A 22,198-nucleotide genomic window follows, 5' to 3' on the forward strand; every position below is an offset into this window, starting at 1 on the left:
TACTTAATTTTTTTTTCATACTTAAACTAACCCTTTATACAAATAACTTACGATACCTATACAGCATTTGGCATGTGGTGCAAATAACTTATTAACATGGATGTGACTTGATACACTATTGTACTACAGTGGATTGGATGTGTGTTCAGTTAGCAGCGTGTGAGGGCTCAGCTTGGCTGGCTGCGCACACATCAGAGCTGGTGGCCATTTTGTTTTTTCTGCAGTGAATCCAGAACGCGGGTAATGAAAGAGTGGGGGAGGGGAAGACTGCGCAGTGTGCAATAACATTGGAATGTGAACTGAGTCGTTGTAACATAATAGAATGTGATTTCACCTTATTAGTTTTATATCAAGGAAACTCATATCAGAGGTGAGAATCATATGATAATAGTTTATATAGTAAATGAATGAGGCAAAATGTTACTGAACGTATTATTTTTCATCATCCATTCGAAGGCCATTTTTTAAGTCGAAGGACATAATAAAAATTTTGATAAATGATCAAACTCAAAATAGAACTTGAAAACCCCCCTTATCTGTATTGATATGAGGGGTAGCTGTGCGCTTAGTTGTAACAGTGTCATTGATATGTAGGCTAGCGTAGCCTGCAGCTCTATCTGCCTAGAGCTGTAACTTAGTTTGCACACTCTGTGTAAAGGATACGCTCTCTCTGTGTGTAGGTTGCTTAACGGATGTTGTAAAATTTCTGTGACTGTTTGTCATGTGATACCAGGCTGCACATTGAAGTCAAAGGCACATGGGGTGGGGCCACCAGCAACGTGGCCTATTTATATAGCTTTAAGCAGTCTACTGCAGTCTGTCTAGGCAGCAATGCAGCAACAATGCAGTAGACTGTTATACCTGAAACTGATACAATAATGCAGTTTCTTGGGCCTGGAATTTATTGAGTTTACAGGGCCAAACTAAAGCACCTGATGACCTAGCTCAATTTAATATTCTGTGTGAAAATCAATTGGTTCGGATAGCAGTATCTGCCAATTTCTGAGAAACATTTAGAAGAAATAACCCACTCCTCACCTCAACAATATCATGGTTATTTTGTTGTTTCGCAGATGTGTTCGTTATTTGGAAACCACTGCATTTTGATGAGTGATAATGTCATTCAGTGACGTGCGTAACCTGTCCCTATGGAAAGTAAAATGTCACTAGGGATCAGACAGCAATGCTAGGTAACGGTTTCACTAGAATGGTGTATCGTAACTAGGCTAAAGGCCTATTGCGCCATGTGTAGGTTGCTATGACCAAATAGTTTGAATATTTATGTATCAATCAGTTTCTTTTTTTATATATAATTTTTATAGTATTTTACAGTTTCTCTGACTGCTGTCTATAATTTCTGCTCATATTTGGACTGTTCAGGCGAGGCAGATGGTTAATCATCTTCCATTATTCACACTGTAGTTTGTCCGTGCCTTTAGCTTGGAATTCATTATTTTTATGTTTTATCTCTGTATTGCTCCTGTGGAGCCTTCTGCACAAACTGATCAGTTCTGTGCCGAAAATGTACTTTCAATGCTTCATTTTGTCGTCATCCTCTGTGTGAAGCCTGTTGTGCGAGTTTGTCTGTTTGTTTGGTGGTTGTTCTAGAAAATTGTGAAAAAATTATCTGGACATTTCAAGGTGTATCTTGAAGCACAGAAGCCTAAGTAATGATGGTAAATCTCATTCGTGAAGACTAGCCTACCCTTTTTTGCCTGTTTTTTTGGCCATTGTGGAATATCCTACTTGTATAATGTCAAACTGTCAGGAGCTTTGCAACACCCACTGCCTGTTCTATTATTAATTATTACGGCCACCATCTCTTGACTAGTAAAACATGTCTGCAATTTGTTTTTTTTAATGATGTACTTATTAATGAAAGGCCCTATATGTTGCTGAAATGTGCTTTAAGTCGTTACATTGAATTAATAATAAATTTTAAAAATCCCCCTCCCCCTCTAGGTTATTGGATCCTTTTGGTGTCAAATCCATGATCGGAAACCTCCAGGTGAGATATTATTTTAAATCTAATATAATATAGGACCACTGACACCCCTAGGTCACATTTTACTAAATACAAAATCCATATGAATGTCATATTTTGAATATTGGCCTATTGTTCTTAATGATTGTATCAATGTCACTGTAACTATGAGAAAATGACTGTCAGCAGAAATATAAACTCCATAAGCACAAATTGGAACCTAGCCCCGACGCTGGAATGCGTTCCACAATTGGAACTGTATAAGGTAAATCATGCAGTCCTTGCATAACCCTTCCTCACTGTTGCCAACGGAGCCTGTATCTAGGGGCCCTGATTGGCTGAGGAAAAGGACCAATAAGAGCGAAGGGGAGGGACAAAAGCAAGTAATGTTGCTGCCATTCTCTGGGATAATGTCATATCCGTGCTGCAGACTGGGCCGGCTGTGTTGGATTTGACAACGCAAAAGCTTGTCAGCCAATTGAAGCGAGGGATAGTGTTCTTACAGTGAAAAGTATAGTCTTCTGTCATGTTAGTGTGTTCGTCACCCCTGGACCACATGGCATCTCAAGTTCGCAATCCTGAGGACAAAAAGTTGTGAGCGAACATGCTGGACTAAACTTCAGTGGAGAGGAAGCTGGACTTGAGACCATTTTGATAGACTTCTGCTGAGTCACTCTTTCTGCTGAAATTGACTCTTGTATAGAATGGTTCTGTATGCTGAGCTCACAGTGAAAAAGAACCTTCTAGAATAGAACAAAGAGGGGAAAAACATACCAACAGGGTTCTACAGTGACCCCTAGTGGTGTCCCAGAACACTGCATCGGTTTGGCCTTAAAGATAACTCATCTGTACCCATTGTAGTGGGTAGAAGCTAGGTGGGTGGCGCAGGTGCTGTTAGCATTCCCGAGGAGGATTCTTTCGTGACCCGTTCCAACTAACATCCCCATCCCTCCTTGTCACTCCTCAGGTTAAAATGGAAGTTGCAGTGGCAGAAGAGAAGAAGAAGATATTCCGAGCCAGGAAAACCATGAAGATAAGCGACCGCCAGCAACTGGAGTCTCTCCACAGCACATTGTCGTCCCCCGTTCCGCCCCTGTCCAATTCCAATTCCAGCTCCCCCCCTCCCCGTAGCCCACTGACGAACGGTACGCACACAGAGGATGCACAGAAGGGGGCAGACAGAGAGCAAAATGACGTTGCGGTGATGTCTCGTTCCACAACCCCAGTCTCCCTGACCTCTCGATCCCCTCCCCTTGCTCTGTCCCCATCGTTGTCTCCCTCCCCACCAACCTCCCAAAGCCCCAAAGCCAAGGAAGATGTCACTTCCTCCCCCTCATCGCCATTCCACAACCTAAACGACGTACTGAAAAAGATGGAGGAAGAGGGAAAGAAAAACGAGTGTTCCACGTCCCCTTCCAATAAGGACAAGGAAGGAAAGGATACAGAGATGGAGGTGGCAAAGACGGACGAGAAAGAAGAGAAAGCACCTGAGACCGAGAAAGAGGTTTGTATGAGAACGAGTGAGAGGAGCTGAAATATGGATAAATGGGAAAAATTGGAAGTTAAGGAAAATGGGGGTTATAGTTGGAAAGTGTAGAAGTTGGCATTGTTAGGGGTCCAAGCACCGCGGGTATGAATTTTTTTTCTTCTTCTTCTCCATGTGTTGAGTTTGGCGGCTAAAATTCAAACTTACCTGGATGTTCTCTTCTCCAGGAGGCCTGCACTACAACTGGAAAGAGCCATGAGGACCAAGCCCCTATGGATCAGTATCCTCTGGACTCTCCGTTATCTCCCGTCTCGCTCGCCACGTCTGACAAAGAGTCTGGGAAGGAAAAGAGGACAGAGCAGAAAGAAGACACCATGGCCATGGAAACGGATACGGACAAGGACCATACAGAGACCAAGGCCTCTGAGGCCTCCACTTCCATGGAAGAGAGACCTTCCTCCCCCAAGGCCGCTATCATGGCCTCCCCTGTCCGCACCCCCTCCCCCTCTGCTGCCCCTGAGCCGGATCAGGACATCAAAGAAGAAGTGGTGAAGAAGGGAGAGAAGAAGAAAGACGATAGTCAGAAAGAGAAGGAAGGAGTAACGAAGGAGGAAAAAATTGAGGTAGTTTCTGTGAAAAAGGAGGTGAAAAAGGAGAAACAGAATGTTGCCGGGTGTTCTACCTCATCTCTTGCCTCCTCCACCTCTACATCCACAAGTGACAAAGGTATGAAATGACAGAATCTGCAAGACCTGAAAAATCATCCAGAGTTGACTGATAGTAGTAGGCACTACTATGCCAGCTATGTTTCATTTTCAACCTTTTTGGGATTTATAACAAAATATATAATCTGGGAATACTTGCATTTTACAAATAAAACAATACAGGAAAAAAATCTAAAATGAATAACATACACACAAGCATATTGCACAGGAAATTATATCACATGACCATTAACCAAAATAATCTGATTAAACTAAACCAGAACACTTTGTCTCAACAGGGGGGAAGGTGAAGGAGGAAAAGAGCTCCTCTTCTGGACAGAAGCGTCCCCTATTGGAAGGTGATGAGAAAGATGGAGGGAAGGTTGAAAGAGACGGGAAGAGGCAGAAGGTGCAGGGCGTGGAGTTGGAAGCTCAGCTCGAGTTGAAAATCACTGCGAAAGGTGGCAGTCGCCTAAAACTTGAAAAGGTTGGTCTGGCAGGAATTGATGACACCTGTTCTCATGTATTAGCATTTTACCCACAGGTTTAAGACTTTACCCCCAGTCAGGCATAAAGTAACTCTCAAACAATATTGCACCACACTATCTAGCCCTAAATTGCATCTTGAACTCATCCTATGTTTCTCTTCTTCTCAGGTTCTGCAGAAAATGGTTGAGGAGCGGTTGAGGGCGCTGCAGCTTACCGTCTTCGACCAAGGTTTACAGGAGCTAAAAGACCGGGTAGAAAAGATTGATTGTGCCACAAAACACCAGAGCACCCTTAACACACTACAGGTAAGCTAGCTACATGTTAAACTACTAGTAACAAGTCGATTTGAGAATAGTTAATAGTCACAACAGTCAGAAATAGTCGTCAATGGTTATAGTCAGCAATAGTCATAGTTTTCAAAAGTCAGCAATGCTAATTAAAATCCTTACAAATGGAAAGTCTCACAGGTTCTCACTGTTTCTTACCGTTTTTCAGGCCAAGATTGCTAGATTAGCAAAGAAATTCGGAGAAGCCAACCAGGCCTCGGAGAACAAAAGAAAACAGGAGGTAAGAAATGTTGCGAATTTATGGGACCCCAGTGTCTCAGATATATTTTTGTAAGTCATCTACTACTCATCGATATTAGTTAAAGCTGCAATATGTAACTTTTTGGGTGACCCGACCAAATTCACATAGAATTGTGAGTTATAGAGATCTGTCATTCTCATTGAAAACAAGTCTAAGAAGCGGTAGTTCTGTTTATTTCTATGCTTCCCGTTCTAAATATTTGTTTTGCGTCTTTTGCTTTCAGTTTTATACACCAGCTTCAAACAGCTGCAAATACAATATTTTTGGTTATGGAAAATATATTTCACAGTGGTTTAAATGGTACAATGATTCTCTACACTATACTTGCTTGTTTTGTCACATAAACTAAAATTAGGTGAACAATTTCAATTTTAGCAACCAGGAAATGGCAGAACGAATTCTGCATATTGCACCTTTAATATCAAACAGACAATTAAATAAAAATTGCTGAGGGTGTTAGCTAAAGGTGTCACCATGGCGTGTGTTCGCAGGCGCTAACGTCCCCTGTTGCCAAGACTGCACCTGCTACAAACACCATTCCGACACAACGGTAAGAGTTCGGTCCTACTGCCAATGTACTACTTCCTCATTTAGAAAAGCTTTTAGTCATTTGAATGCATTTCCGCCTGTGAATCACAAGTGAACAGTAATCAAAAACAGGGGATTGCATTGCATCTAGTCTTATGAAGATGTTGGATTCAATTATTCTTTTAGTTTGTTTGCAGTCTTGTGTTAATCACCATTGGCAATCATGGATGGCAATTCCATAACGTTCACATATTCCATTGTTTCCTTTTTTTCCATCTCTTGTGACAGCACATTCCCATTGCTTGTATTCTCCAGCATAAAAATGTATTTTCTGTATTTGTAATTCAAATTATGCAGAAGTAAAGCTGTGTGTTAGTCATTGCATGGGGCTATACTAGCTATCATTGTGCCTTTGTATCAACGTGACAATACCGGCCTGAAGCCAATGAATGCAACACGTGGAGTCAATCACAACGTGTGATTGAATGTGTGGTGACTCTGCACAGGATCGTTGTCAATAATACTGAGGCTGGATTAAATTATCGGGGAGATTGGATTAAAAAGCAACAACATCTGCTAAAAACCATAATAACGGGAAACAAATATGATACCTTTCGAGGGTATTCTCTGATGTACAAGACCGACTTCTCTTTTGATCGCTTATTGCCTACCCGTCAGGCATTTTCAAACCAAAATCCCCACATGAAATCAATCATCATTTTGTTTTGGATTAAACAAACGAACAGCGGTTCGGTTTTTGCGTCTTTTCTTTTGCACACCACCATGGTTCCAGGTCCTGAGTCTTGTGACGTTATACAATGCGCCAAAGCTTGAGAAAACAAGCTTTTAAAAAGCTGTGCAGACAGTGTTCACAGCACCCGATCCAACTGCACCTCTCCTCTCAACAGCGTGCTCCGAATGCATCCAAAGCTGGAGCTGCAGTCTGAAGAGGGGGCATGGCGGAGAGGGGAGCTGGCGACCTCTATTGGTTGGATTAAGAATGAAGTGAAGGAGGAGGAAGAATCCGAAGAAGAGTATGAAGAGATATCTGAGGAAGAGGAATTTGAGAAGCCTTCATTCAACCTAAGACACCAGCCTGCTAGAAGAGATGGGTCACAGCAGCAGTCACCACAGCAACCGAGTGGAGGAACTAGGGTTTGTTCAGACATAGTGCTACGTCCCATCTCCACGGACAAGGAGAGACAGCTTTACCTGCGTTCTAAGAATGCTGCCAGGAAGGCCAGATCCGATCGTTATGCAGTATTCCTGTTCCGGAACCTGGTCTCGTACGAGAACTACGTGAAGTGGGTCACCACGGTGAACTATGTCGGAACTTTGGGCAAAGACGCGCTGCCCGTTAACCTGCGAGAAACCATGAAGGAATATTTGGAACAAAGGTTCAACAAACTGTATGCCAGAGACTGGAAAAAGATCAGGGACTCTATCAATGAGATCCTGAGAGTGAAGAGACTACAGTTCTTCTTTGAATCAGACTTTAATTTGACTTAAACATGTTTGATTGGGAAGGTGCCATTTTCCACAGTAGTCGTGATGCACTTTTATGTTTTGTATGGAATTATGGAAACGACATGTTCTTGAGATAGTTGCAATCGTCACTTTCATTTTTATTTTACCAACGTTAACAGTAATATAATTGCATTCTTGTCCCCATGAAACATTCTATTTGTTCATAATATTCCCAGTTCCTAATGTACTGAACTAAATAAAGGTCTGGAATTACTATATAAAAAAAAAACACAAATGTATACCAAAATGTTTTTTTTAATGTACAGTACCAAAAATGTTAAACAACCTGCAAACACTTCATGATTTTCATAACAGAATACCACAAACAACTCAAGAATGATACCTATACACTAAACAAGTCCTCAAGCAATCAACACTTTTTACCCCTTTTCTGTGATAAAGATTTTTAGAAATGTGTAGATTTTTTTGGTTGAATTCGTTCAATTCAATGCAAAAAAGAACAAACAACAAAATACACATAACAAACACACAAAAGAAAATCTGTAAACACATCATAATGTTACAAACACAAGGGGGGGGAACGGAAGAAGACCGAGCCAGAAGACAGAATAATAGTAAACTAGCAGTGTGGCAAAGAGGTCGCCGAAGACTTTTTCTCTGGTCTGTCTCAATATGATCTCTGACCTATTTTTTTAAACAAGCCAACTGAATGCAAATCACATCTCTTTCAATTACCTTAAAAAAATTATTGAACTCAATACAAACACACATCTTTTCCAACAGGCCAGTAGCAGCTGTTGTAAAGCAGCCCATGACCAGCCCAGTCTCTACCAACCTTACAGGTAAGACCTCCCTTCTTTTTTACCTTCTCCCTTACCTGTCAATAGGATGTTTCACCTAGGATGGGGATTGAATGACCCTGAGATCAAGTTATGAGATAAAGAACAACACCAACTGATAGTGCGTTCTGACCTGTCATAGAATAGGATTTTAAAGTTAATCTAAACTCGCCATTCCTTTCCCATCTCCTGTTGTCTTTCCAGTTTCTCCGGTGAAGCAGCCCAAACCTGTCCCCACTACCACTACGGCCACTGCCATGGTAACACAGGGCTCCATCCTGCAGCTGATCCCCACCTCCTCTAGCTCCGCCTCCCTGTGCACTGTCACCTCCCAGAGCGGCCCCACCGGCACCCTGCTCCTCAAGACCACCTCGGGCTCCAACGTGGTGGGCCAGAATGGCCAGCCGCTCCTCATCCAGCTGCCTCTCTCTGCCATGGCCAACGGCGGGGCTGGAACCCTGGTCAACATCCCTGTGTCCTCCTTCGCCGCAGTCAACTCGCTCAACAAGGCCAAGACCACTACTCCCACCACTACCTATATCCTCAAGGCCGGCCCCACCACCTCCACCATGGCCGGCCCCACCACCTCCACCATGGCCTTGCAGCCCATCTCCTCCACTACCCAGCTCTCCCCAGCCATGTCCCCAGCCCAGATGACCCTGGCTCGGGCTGTGTACCAGGGGGGCACTGGGGGGATCAGTACGCCCAGTGCTGGGATGTCAGTGACCACAGCCAGGGCTCCGGTTCAGGCGTCCTCTGGTCCAGCCGCTACGGGCTCGGCAGCTCCAGGACCTCCTTCGGGGACGGCTATGACGTCAAAGACAGGTGAGTTTTCTAGCAACAGGCCTGGTAACAATATCCTATACTGTATGTGGACAAGAATAATAATTGCATTTATATATACAGTTGAAGTCGGAAGTTTGCATACACTTTAGCCAAATACATTTAAACTCAGTTTTTCACAATTCCTGACATTTAATCCTAGTAAAAATTCCCTGTCTTAGGTCAGTTAGGATCACCACTTTATTTTATGAATGTGAAATGTCAGAATAATAGTAGAGTGATTTATTTCAGCTTTTATTTCTTTCATCTTCATTCCCAGTGGGTCAGAAGTTTAGTATTTGGTAGCATTGCCTTTAAATTGTTTAACTTGGGTCAAAAGTTTCGGGTAGCCTTCCACAAGCTTCCCACAATAAGTTGGGTGAATTTTGGCTCATTCCTCTGACAGAACTGGTGTAACTGAGTCAGGTTTGTAGGCCTCCTTGCTCACACACACCTTTTCAGTTCTGCCACAACTTTGGAAGTATGCTTGGGGTCATTGTCCATTTGGAAGACCCATTTGCGACCAAGCTTTAATTTCCTGACTGATGTCTTGAGATGTTGCTTCAATATATCCACATAATTGTCCTGCCTCATGATGCCATCTATTTTGTGAAGTGCACGAGTCCCTCCTGCAGCAAAGCACCCACCCAACATGATGAAGCCACCCCTGTGCTTCGCGGTTGGGATGGTGTTCTTCAGCTTGCAAGCCACCCCTTTTTTCCTCCAAACATAACGATGGTCATTATGGCCAAACCGTTCTATTTTTATTTTATGCTCCTTTTATGCTTCATCAGACCAGAGGACATTTCTCCAAAAAGTACAATCTTTGTCCCCATGTGCAGTTGCAAACCGTTGTCTGGCTTTTTTATGGCTGTTTTGGAGCAGTGGCTTCTTCCTTGCTGAGCGGCCTTTCAGGTTATGTCGATATAGGACTCGTTTTACTGTGGATATAGATACTTTTGTACCTCTTTCCTCCAGCATCTTCACAAGGTCCTTTGCTGTTGTTCTGGGATTGATTTGCACTTTTCGCACCAAAGTATGTTCATCTCAAGGAGACAGAACGCGTCTCCTTCCTGAGCGGTATGATGGCTGCGTGGTCCCATGGTGTTTATACTTGCGTACTATTGTCTGTACAGATGTACATGGTACCTTCAGGTGTTTGGAAATTGTTCCCAAGGATGAACCAAACTTGTGGAGGTCAACAAGAAATGTTGGGGGCTGATTTCTTTTGATTTTCCCTTGATGTCAAGCAAAGAGGCACTGACTTTGAAGGAAGGCCTTGAAGTACATCCATAGGTACACCTTCAATTGACTCAAATGATGTCAATTAGCCTATCAGAAGCTTCTAAAGCCATTACATCATTTTCTGGAATTTTCCAAGCTGTTTAAAGCCAGTCAACTTCATGTATGTACACTTCTGACCCACTGGAATTGTGATACAGTGAATTATAAGTGAAATAATCTGTCTGTAAACAATTGTTGGAAATAATACTTGTGTCATTCACAAAGTAGATGTCCTAACCGATTTTCCAAAACTAGTTTGTTAACAAGAAATTTGTGGAGTGGTTGAAAAACTAGTTTTAATGACTCCAACCTAAGTGTATGTAAACTTCCGACTTTCAAAGGGCTCAAAGCACATCCACTCGCAATGTGTAGCACCCAAAGCAGCAAAAACCTGTTGTAAAAGAGAATATTATCTAACTGTTTTCTTTCCTATTTCTGTTCCATCCCTTTCAGATAACCAAGCAACAAGCTCTACTCCAACCAAAACGGGGGCTCGACCCAAAGGCTCCTTCATAGACCTCACTGAGGAGGAGGAGGAGGAGGATGATGATGTGCTAGGTGAGAATGAATCCCAAAACCATCTCCAAATTCCTCCCTCTCAACTCCAGAGAGGTCCACAAAATTATTGATTTATGTCCTCTAACATAGTGACTATTGTTGCTAATGATGTGAACGATTCTGGCTAAATAAATATGAATTGAATTCCCTCTTGTCTTAATTCCTTCTCTTTAATTCTGCAGTGACTGGTGTGAGAAAGGCCATTACGACTGCGGTATCGTCCTCTTCAGTTACCCAGCGATCTACTGGACCTCCTCCGCTGATCAGCACTCCTAGTGGTGAGGCCTGCACGTTACATAATCATTGATATTGACAATATACACAGGCAGTTAGGAAAGCTAAGGCTAGCTTTTTCAAACAGATATTTGCATCCTGTAGCACAAACTCAAAAAGTTCTGGGACACTGTAAAGTCCATGGAGAATAAGAGCACCTCCTCTCAGCTGCCCATTGCACTGAGGCTAGGAAACACTGTCACCACCGATAAATCCACTATAATTGAGAATTTCAATAAACATTTTTCTACGGCTGGCCATGCTTTCCACCTGGCTACCCCTACCCCGGTCAACTGCCCGGCACCCCCCACAGCAACTCGCCCAAGCCTCCCCCATTTCTGCTTCACCCAAATCCAGATAACTGTTGTTCTGAAAGAGCTGCAAAATCTGGACCCCTACAAATCAGCCGGGCTAGACAATCTGGACCCTCTCTTTCTAAAATTATCTGCTGAAATTGTTGCAACCCCTATTACTAGCCTGTTCAACCTCTCTTTCGTATTGTCTGAGATTCCCAAAGATTGGAAAGCTGCCGCGATCATCCTCCTCTTCAAAGGGGGAGACACTCTAGACCCAAACTCCTATAGACCTATATCTATCCTACCCTGCCTTTTTAAGGTCTTCGAAAGCCAAGTTAACAAACAGATTACCGACCATTTCGAATCCCACCGTACCTTCTCCGCAATGCAATCTGGTTTCAGAGCTGGTCATGGGTGCACCTCAGCCATGCTCAAGGTCCTAAACGATATCATAACCGCCATCGATAAGAGACATTACTGTGCAGCCATATTCATCGACCTGGCCAAGGCTTTCGACTCTGTCAATCACCACATTCTTATCGTCAGACTAAACAGCCTTGGGTTCTCAAATGACTGCCTTGCCTGGTTCACCAACTACTTCTCTGATAGAGTTCAGTGTGTCAAATCGGAGGGCCTGTTGTGGTGATTCTCTGATCCACTTCTACGCAGACGACACCATTCTGTATACTTCTGGCCCTTCTCTGGACACTGTGTTAACTAACCTCCAGACGAGCTTCAACGCCATACAACACTCCTTCCGTTGCCTTCAACTGCTCTTAAATGCAAGTAAAACTAAATGCATGCTCTTCAACCGTTCGCTGCCCGCCCGTCCAGCATCACTACTCTGGACGGTTCTGACTTAATATGTGGACAACTACAAATACCTAGGTGTCTGGTTAGACCGTAAACTCTCCTTCCAGACTCACATTAAGCATCTCCAATCCAAAATTAAATCTAGAATCGGCTTCTTATTTCGCAACAAAGCATCCTTCACTCATGCTGCCAAACATACCCTCGTAAAACTGACCATCCTACCGATCCTTGACTTCGGCTATGTCATTTACAAAATAGCCTCCAACACTTTACTCAACAAATTGGATGCAGTCTATCACAGTGCCATCCGTTTTGTCACCAAAGCCCCATGTACTACCCACCATTGCGACCTGTACGCTCTCATTGGCTGGCCCTCGCTTCATACTCGTCGCCAAACCCACTGGCTCCAGGTCATCTACAAGTCTCTGCTAGGTAAAGCCCCGCCTCATCTCAGCTTACTGGTCACCATAGCAGCACCCACCCGTAGCACGCGCTCCAGCAGGTATATCTTACTGGTCACCCCCAAAGCCAATTCCTCCTATGGCCGCCTTTCCTTCCAGTTCTCTGCTGCCAATGACTGGAACGAACAGCAAAACTCACTGAAGCTGGAGACTAGAGGTCGACCGATTATGATTTTTCAACGCCGATACCGATTATTGGAGGACCCAAAAAAGCTGATACCGATTAATCGGCCGGTTTTTATTTTTTATTTATATTTATATATATATATATATATATTAGTGTGTGTGTGTGTATATATATATATATATAGTGTATGTATATATAGTGTATGTATATGTGTATATAATGACAATTACAACAATACTGAATTAACACTTATTTTTAACTTAATATAATACATCAATAAAATCTTTTTAGTCTCAAATAAATAATGAAACATGTTCAATTTGGTTTAAATAATGCAAAAACAAAGTGTTGGAGAAGAAAGTAAAAGTGCAATATGTGCCATTTAAAAAAGCTAACATTTAAGTTCCTTGCTCAGAACATGAGAACATATGAAAGCTGATGGTTCCTTTTAACATGAGTCTTCAATATTCCCAGGTAAGAAGTTTTAGGTTGTAGTTATTATAGGACTCTTTCTCTTTATACCATTTGTATTTCAGAAAAGTCCATGTGGACATTGAAAATCCCTTTGAGCATGGTGAAGTTATTAATTGCACTTTGGATGGTGTATAAATACACCGTCACTACAAAGATACAGATGTCCTTCCTAACACAGTTGCCGGAGAGGAAGGAAACCTCTCAGGGATTTCACCATGGGGCCAATGGTGACTTTAAAACAGTTAGTTTAATGGCTGTGATAGGAGAAAACTTGGGATGGATCAACAACATTGTAGTTACTTCATAATACTAACCTAATTCTAACCTAGTTGAAAAGAAGGATGCCTGTACAGAATAAACATATTCCAAAACATGCATCCTGTTTGCAATTAGAACTGCAAAAAATGTGGCAAAGAAATTAACTTTATGTCCTGAATACAAAGTGTTATTTTTAGGGCAAATCCAACACAACACATCACTGAGTACCACTCTTCATATACTGAACAAAAATATAAATGCAACATGCAACAATTTCTAAGATTTTATGGAGTTACAGTTCATTTGAGGAAATCAGTCAATTGAAATAAATTCATTAGGCCTTAATCTATGGATTTCACATGCTGGAAATACAGATATGCATCTGTTGGTCACAGATACCTTAAAAACAGTGGGCCTCACAATGGGCCTCAGGATCTCTTCACAGTATTACTGTGCATTCAAATTACCATCAATAAAATATAATTGTGTTCGTTGTCCGTAGCTTATGCCTGCCCATACCATATCCCCACTGCCACCATGGGGCACTCTGTTCACAATGTTGACATGAGCAAACAGCTCGCCCACACAACGCCATAAATGTGGTCTGCGGTTGTGAGGCTGGTAGGACATACTGCAAAATCTCTAAAACGACGATGAGAGAAATCAACATTAAATTATCTGGCAACAGCTCTGGTAGACATTCCTGCAGTCAGCATGCCAATTGCACACTCCCTCAACTTTAGACATCTGTGACATTGTGTTTTGTGACAAAACTGCACATTGCGTGTATGGGAAATTTCTGGGATCTTTTATTTTAGCTCATGAAACATGGGACTAATACTTTACGAGTTGCGTTTTTATATATTTTTTCAGTAATGATTATGATGGTCATAATGCTCCTTGACAGGGTCATAAGCAAGCATAGTGGTGGGGCTGGCTGCATCATGTTATGAGTATGCTTGTCATTGGCAAGGACTAGGGAATTTTTGATGGTAAAAAGAAACAGAATTTTTTTTAAATCCTAGAGGAAAACCTGGTCCAGTCTGCTTTCCAACAGACACTGGGAGACCGTCACCTTTCAGCAGGACAATAACCTAAAACAAGGCCAAAAATACACTGGAGTTGCTTACCAAGACAACGTTGAATGTTCCTGAGTGGTCTAGTTTCAGTTTTGACTTAAATCGGCTTGAATATCTATGGCAAGACTTGAAAATGGCTGTCTAGCAATGATCAACAACCAACTTGACAGAGCTTGAAGAATTGTAATAATAAAATAATGTGCAAAGCTCTTAGACTTACCCAGAAATAGTCACAGTTGTAATCTCTGCCAAAGGTGACTCTAACATGTATTGACTCAGGGCGTTGAATACTCTAATCAAGACATGTTTTATTTTTCATATTTTTTTTTCACGTTTAGTATTTTGTGTAGATCGTTGACAAAAAAATGACAATGAAATCAATTTTAATCCCACTTTGTAACAGCAAAATGTGGAAAAAGTCAAGGGGTCATACTTGGACAAAAAGTTTACGTTTTAAACTTTTTCTAATATTCGTATATGGACCCCATATCACCCTGATATTACTATAACACTCATTAGATTCTAATCTTAATTGCTGGATGTTTCATGATTGTGGTCAGTCAGTTGACACAATTTAATAGAATTCCAAGGATATCTATTAGCCTAGCCATGCCTGTTACTCAATGTGTTATAAGTCAGCTCTATGTCTGTTTGCTCTGTAAAAGTGGTTCTGAGTAAAAGTTTTCATATTGTTTTTTTACTCAAAGAATCTTGTGAACAACGCAGATTTGAGGAGGGGATGCTTATTATGTTATCTAATTTGACATATTGTCCTCTTTACAGGCACAACATCAAGAGCATCTCCTCAACAATCAGTTGGCGGTCCTCATCTGACAGTTCACTACCGCCCCCCTCTGGTGAGTTTGTTACCACTGAATCTATTTCACATGTTAATATTTTTCTTTGATCCATTTGAGTTCCTATAAGATTATTTTAATGTGTTAATTTCTCAACATTTTAATGAATACGAAACAAACACAACACAATGAAATACAAATAGGCAGTTCTTTGGACACCTATATAAAGTAATGACCTTGACCAATAAAGATTATCCTTACTATTTATATTTAATATAGCTCTTCACTTGACTCTATGTAAACTGGAAACCATATATCCTGAGGCTGCATTTATTGTGGGGATTTAAAAAAAGCTAATTTGAGAACAAGGCTATCTAAATTCTACTAGCACGTTGACTGTAGTACCCACTCGAGCAAAACACTGGACAACTGCTACTCTAACTTCCGTGATACATACAAGGCCCTCCCCCACCCTCCCTTCGGCAAATCCAACCACGACTCCATCTTGCTCGTACCGTCCAATAGGCAGAACCTCAAACGGGATGTACCTTTTTTGAGAACTATTCAACGCTGGTCTGACCAATTGGAATCTACACGTCAAGATTGTTTTGATCACGTGGGCTGGAAAATGTTCCGGGAAGCCTCAGACAATAACATCGATTTATACGCCGACTCGGAGAGCGAATTTATTAGAAAGTGCATTGGAGATGTTGTACCCACTGTGACTAAAACCTACCCCAATCAGAAACCGTGGATAGACGGCGGCATTTGCGCAAAACTGAAAGCGCATTCAACCATGGAAAGAGATTGGGGAATATGGCCGAATATAAACAGTGTGGTTATTCCCTCCGCAAGGCAATTCAACAAGCGAAATGTCGGTATAGGGACAAAATGGAGTCGCAGTTCAACCGCCCAGACACAAGACGTATGTAGCAGGGTCTACAGGCAATTACGGACTACAAAAAGAAAACCAGCTGCGTCACAGACGCCGTCTTGCTTCCAGACAAGCTAAACACCTTCTTTGCCCGCTTTGAGGATAATACAGTGCCACCGACTCGGGCCGCTGCCAAGGACTGCGGGACCCCCCTCTCCTTCTCTGTGGCTGACGTAAGACATTTAAATGTGTTAACCCTCGGAAGGCTGCTGGCCCAGATTCATATTCCATCCCTTTACATTTGTGTGTGTATAAGGTAGTTGTTGTGAATTTGTTAAATTACTTGTTAGATATTACTGCATTTTGCTGCACTCGCATTAACATCTGCTAACCATGTGTATGTGACCAGATTTGATTTGAATTATGCTATGGGTGTTCAATTATATTTTTAAGATGAATTTATACATTTTAAAAACACTTTTGTCATTAGAATTTTAACCCAGACAGTTACACTGAAGGACATTTTGACACTTTAGAGCTCAATAACTCCCTTAATTTAATAGTTTGCAACACAAATATTTCTGGGTCAAAGGAATGGTAAGAGTTGAGTGATTTCATATTATATTTATACATATTTATGTTGTGTTAAATGAATGGTCTTCGGACACCAAATTTACAGGTCTCGTCTTTGACCCAAATATGTTTATGTATGAAATCCGTCCTTCAGTATCACGCTTTTGTCCTTCAGCACAACAAAAGTTTCGTGTTATACCACAATGTCACCCATTATGCTGAATAACAGTAGCTTTGCTATCCCGTGTTTTCACTAGTTTACTAAATATAATCATGAAATTCATATTTACTTGTTGTATGAATACTGAATATTATCATTTTAAACTATTTTATGGCATTTTAAGGTATTTCAAGAAACGTTATCTTTATACTGTAGATGGCATTGTCTAATAAGGAGAGGGCTGCACGGCACAGACAAAAGATTAACGCAGATCCAGTTGCTAGGGAGGATAGACTAGCCAGAAGAAAAGCAAGGTATTGTTTTCATGACTGCATGCTACTGTCAGAAACAGAATAGGATATAAAGCTGGGTGGATAACACTTAACATTAAGTTGCGCTATTACACTGTAGTTCGTGTTTTATTGCACTGCAGTTAAGGTATAACTGATGAATTATATTAGTTAATATTACACACATACACAAATATGGATTAAAAATGGATCATGAATTATATTAGTTAAATGCTGTTTCATATTTGGGGCACTTTATGAAAAATTTAGACTGTACAAGTTTGAATTGAAGTAGTTTGATGGGCATTTTATCTATCTATTTTGTGTAGGTATTTTGAAATTGCATTTGTGTACCTGCATTGAATAGAAATTTACCAGTTACAGTGTAACAGTGCATAATACTTAACTATCATGTAATAATGAAATGTAAAGTGTTTGCCGCAGGCTCAAATTATAGTAAAGTGATTATTATTAACATTAGCAGTGAAATAGTAACAAAACATGTTTGGGAGAGGGAGTTGATTTATTGTATAGCCTAGTATTAATAGACTACTAATAACATTTAATGGATGTGAATCCTGTTCTGTGCCAGTGTCATAACTATAACATTTTTTAGCTATCAGAGAAGAAAGAAGGATGTCAAGCCTGATCATCCACCGATCCATACAATGACACAATCTGATGCTGAAAAAAGAGGGGAAAATTGAGATTAAATCAGAGGAGGCGGCGTGAAAATTTGACAAATTATTGTGGTGATGAAGTTAACTCCAGTGTCCACTGAAGGAAACTATTTTGAGCAGCCCCCTGAACAACTTGTACAAGTACAACATGAACCTGCACCTCCAGAGCTGGAGCAACCATCTGAGTCCTTGACTCCAGAACTAGAGCAAACCCTTGAGCCTCAATCTCAAACACTGGAGCAACTACTTGCTTCCTCTACTCCAGAAAAAGTGAAAAGGGTGTCAAAGCTTTGCAAGCGGCTGCAAAAGGAAAAATGAGAACTAAAGAAGAAAATTCTCCAACTGGAAATGAAACTAAAACAATCGCAACAAAAAAGTGACAAATTACAAAATGGCATGCAAAGGTCAAAAACATTCAAACACAATCTAACTGAAAAATACATGTCTTTAGTGAGGAAAACACAGGTCATTGCATTTCTCAGTAAAGATGAAAATAGTTGCCTTTTCTCAGGGAAGAAAGACACGGTCACGCAAAAGAAGATTCAGAGCCGCATACTCTTGAAATCTCTAAAAGAACTCCATGCAGAGTACAATTCAGAGGTGGATGGGACACTCTCGCTGTCATACAGACAGTTTTTACGACTGTGGCCATTTTACATTAGAGCCGAAGGCACATGACCGCAACACCTGTGCGTGTCTCGATCACGAGAATGTGACACTTCTAGTTGACAGGTTGAGCCAAAGCGGGTTGCTGAAAACCTCAAGCGTTTCCGAGTTACTGTCTTCCATTGTCTGTGATCTCAAGAACATGCAGTGCATGTACCGTGTTTGTGCAAAGTTATGCTATGATGAAATAGAGCTGGCCCTACCTGAAGAGAATGTACCAATTTTATGGCAACAGTGGCAAAGGGAGAAATCAAGCAATGGAGAAAAGTAATTCTCAAATTTTGTGAAAAAACAGACTGGCATGTGGCTCGATTTGGTTAAAAACTTAAACGAGTAACTGGATGCTCTTGCGAGACACCAGTTTAACTGGCTGCACCAAGTTGAGCAGTGCCGATACTTTAAAGACACACTTAAAGAACACAAGGTTGTAATCCACATGGACTTTTCTGAAAATTATGCGTGTCAGCTGTATACAGAGGTTCAGGCTTTTCATTTTGTGGGTCGGCCGTAAGAAGGCAACTATACACACAAGTGTTGTGACCACATCACAGGAATGCCAATCCTATGCCTCCCATTTCAGAGTCCCGCCGGCATGACGAGCGTGCCGTGTGGGCTCATCTGAAGCCTGTCTTGGATGATAGGAAGGGAAAAAAACATCCCTGACCACACTACATGCATGAGTGATGGCCCCATCACGCAATATAGAAATAAAAATAATTTCTACCTCCTGAGCACGGTGCCATTTCTCATGGGTTTCAAAGAGGTAACGTGGAATTTTTCTGAAAAGTCCCACGGAAAAGGTGCACTCGATGGGGTTGGTGGTTCCATTAAACGTTGTGCAGATGAGTTTGTCAAAAAGGGTGGTGACCTCCAGAGCCCAAAGGAGCTCTACCCCATGCTGGAGAAAACACAGTCAGGCGTAAAGTACTTCTGGATTGCTGAGGATGAGATTAACCGATTTTGATGAAGCAGTTCCAAATGATTTGCCAGCTCTCAAATGAACTTAAAAATCCACCAGATCATCGCAAAGGAACCTGGAAAGATCCCACATCGGGAGGTGTCCTGCTTCTGCTCCCGAGCAGGTATCTCCTGTGAGTGCAATGCTCAAACAAAGGTGGACTTTCAGAACCAAAATGCAAAAGCAGAAGACAACCTGTCACCAATGGTGAAACCACCAGAGGACTTAACCTCTTGGGGCTAGGTGGGACGCTAGCGTGCCACCCGTGGTGCACTCCATCAACAGCAGGTGCATTTCAAGAGCGGCAAATTTGAATCCAAATAAATGTCAAAATTCAAATTTTTCAAAAATACAACTATGTTACACCATTTGAAAGATAAACATCTCCTTAATCTAACCACGTTTTACGATTTCAAAAAGGTTTTACGGCGAAAGCATAAATTTAGAGTATGTTAGGACAGTACATTTACAAGAGTTGTGTGTAATGTTTTGTCAAGTCAAAGACAGGGTCACCAAAACCATAAAACCAGCTAAAATGATACACTAACCTTTTACAATCTCCATCAGATGACACTCCTAGGACATTATGTTAGACAATGCATGCATTTTTAGTTCTATCAAGTTCATATTTATATACAAAAACAGCGTTTTACTATGGCATTGATGTTGAGGAAATCGTTTCCCTCCAATAACCGGCAGTCAAGTCAGCGTCACAAATTAAATAATTAAAATTAGAAAACATTGGTAAAATATTATATTGTCATTTAAAGAATTATAGATTTACATCTTTTGAACGCAATCAACTTGCCAGATTTAAAAATAACCTTACTGGGAAATCACACTTTGCAATAATCTGAGCACTGTGCCCAGAAAAATACGCGTTGCGATACAGACTAGACGTCATGTTGGGGAGATCTAAAATCGAAAATACTATGTAAATAATCCATTACCTTTGATTCTCTTCATCAGATGTCACTTCCAGGTATCACAGGTCCATAACGAATGTAGTTTTGTTCAAAAAAGCTCATCATTTATGTCCAAAAATCTCCGTCTCGTTAGCACATGATGTAAGCCAGCCGGACTTCTCGTCATGAACGAGGGGAAAAAATATATTTCCGTTCGTTCAAACATGTCAAACGTTGTATAGCATAAATCATTAGGGCCTTTTTTAACCAGAACATGAATAATATTCAAGGTGGACAAATGCATAGCCTTTTATAACGTATTGGAACGAGGGTACCCAACATGAAGTAGCGCGCCAGGTGTCTAATGGGACATCACCGTTCCATGGCTCTTGTTCGGTCAGATCTCCCTCCAGAAGACTCAAAACACTTTGTAAAGGCTGGTGACATCTAGTGGAAGCAATAGGAAGTGCCAAAATATTCCTAAACCCCTGTGTTTTTCAATGGGATAGGTTTAAACTCAATACAACACATCAGGGATCCACTTCCTGTCAGAAAATGTCTCAGGGTTTTGCCTGCCAAATGAGTTCTGTTATACTCACAGACACCATTCAAACAGTTTTGGAAACTTTAGAGTGTTTTCTATCCATATATAATAAGTATATGCATATTCTAGTTACTGGGTAGGATTAGTAACCAGATTAAATCGGGTACATTTTTTTTATCCAGACGTGCAAATGCTGCCCCCTAGACCCAACAGGTTAAAAGGAAAGTTCATAATAGTCAATTACGATTACCAGCCATTTGTTGGCCAAGTTTTGAAGGTTGTGGGAAAGGAGATGGAAATCAGTTGCATGCAACAAGCAGCTGAAAGAAATAATTAATTGCGTGGCCCCAAGTTAGGGACATCAGATACTACTTCAAGTCGGATGTCCAAATAGTAATCTCCGAACCAGAGCCGTGTACTACAAAACATTTCAAAACTCTGCAAGTTTGACTGGGAAAAGTTTACAGAGCTTTATTAGTCCAAATTCCAAGTTACACACCAGTTAGGCTACAGAATACTACATAGGCCTACACAAGAAAACGACATACATAAGCAATCTAAAAAGAAATCATGTTTTAAAGATGTTATTGACTGATTAGTTCAGTTATAGAACGTTGATGAGTTCCAGTTGATGTTCAAATAAGGGATTTGGTTAAAATTCTGATGTTCAGAATACAGAAATGTTTTGATGTTGGTGGAATAATTGTTTATGCATTTTCAAATGCCTGATGTAATGTCATGACATTACTTTGAGAAAGATATCCACATGAGGATTTTAAGCAAAACTACAGTTCTTTTCCCAATGTTTATGGAATGTTTTTTTAATTAATGCTTTGTTTGAAATGTGCAATGCTGATTTAATCCTTTGAATTAAATTGTACCTCATGTGTCAGTTAAACTATGTTGTATAGTAAAACCCATGTTCTTTGTGTGTGGCATATGGGTCATTTCTCTCTCTCTCTCTAGTATGGAAGAGATTTAAGTTCAGCTAGCCTGCACATTTTAAACATCTTATCCTGTTTTTTACACAGTTTTATAACAACAAAAAATAGCTAAAAGAAAAATACTATTGCTGCTACTAATAATAGTTCATAGGATCATTATTGTTGTTGCTGAAGGATCACATTTAATCAATATTTGTGGGCTGTAGTGATATGTGTCATTCAGGGTAACAGAATATTGTCATACAGTATAACGTCA

At 41.0% G+C, this 22,198-nt stretch overlaps 1 protein-coding gene across 1 annotated transcript in view; it reads left to right on the forward strand.

The window, feature by feature from the left end:
• The window catches only part of atf7ip (activating transcription factor 7 interacting protein), a 34,893-nt gene that overhangs the window by 11,123 nt on the left and 1,572 nt on the right, over positions 1 to 22,198 (forward strand). The window contains 12 exon segments of the mRNA XM_014130672.2: positions 1,963 to 2,008; positions 2,952 to 3,488; positions 3,698 to 4,196; positions 4,474 to 4,661; positions 4,831 to 4,968; positions 5,159 to 5,230; positions 5,743 to 5,801; positions 8,051 to 8,109; positions 8,311 to 8,931; positions 10,666 to 10,770; positions 10,953 to 11,048; positions 15,335 to 15,408. Of these exon segments, the coding sequence (XP_013986147.2) occupies positions 1,991 to 2,008; positions 2,952 to 3,488; positions 3,698 to 4,196; positions 4,474 to 4,661; positions 4,831 to 4,968; positions 5,159 to 5,230; positions 5,743 to 5,801; positions 8,051 to 8,109; positions 8,311 to 8,931; positions 10,666 to 10,770; positions 10,953 to 11,048; positions 15,335 to 15,408 (2,466 nt within the window). The 5' untranslated portion in view covers positions 1,963 to 1,990.

This window comes from Salmo salar, chromosome ssa12, assembly GCF_905237065.1.
Source record: "Salmo salar chromosome ssa12, Ssal_v3.1, whole genome shotgun sequence".
NCBI lineage: Eukaryota > Metazoa > Chordata > Actinopteri > Salmoniformes > Salmonidae > Salmo > Salmo salar.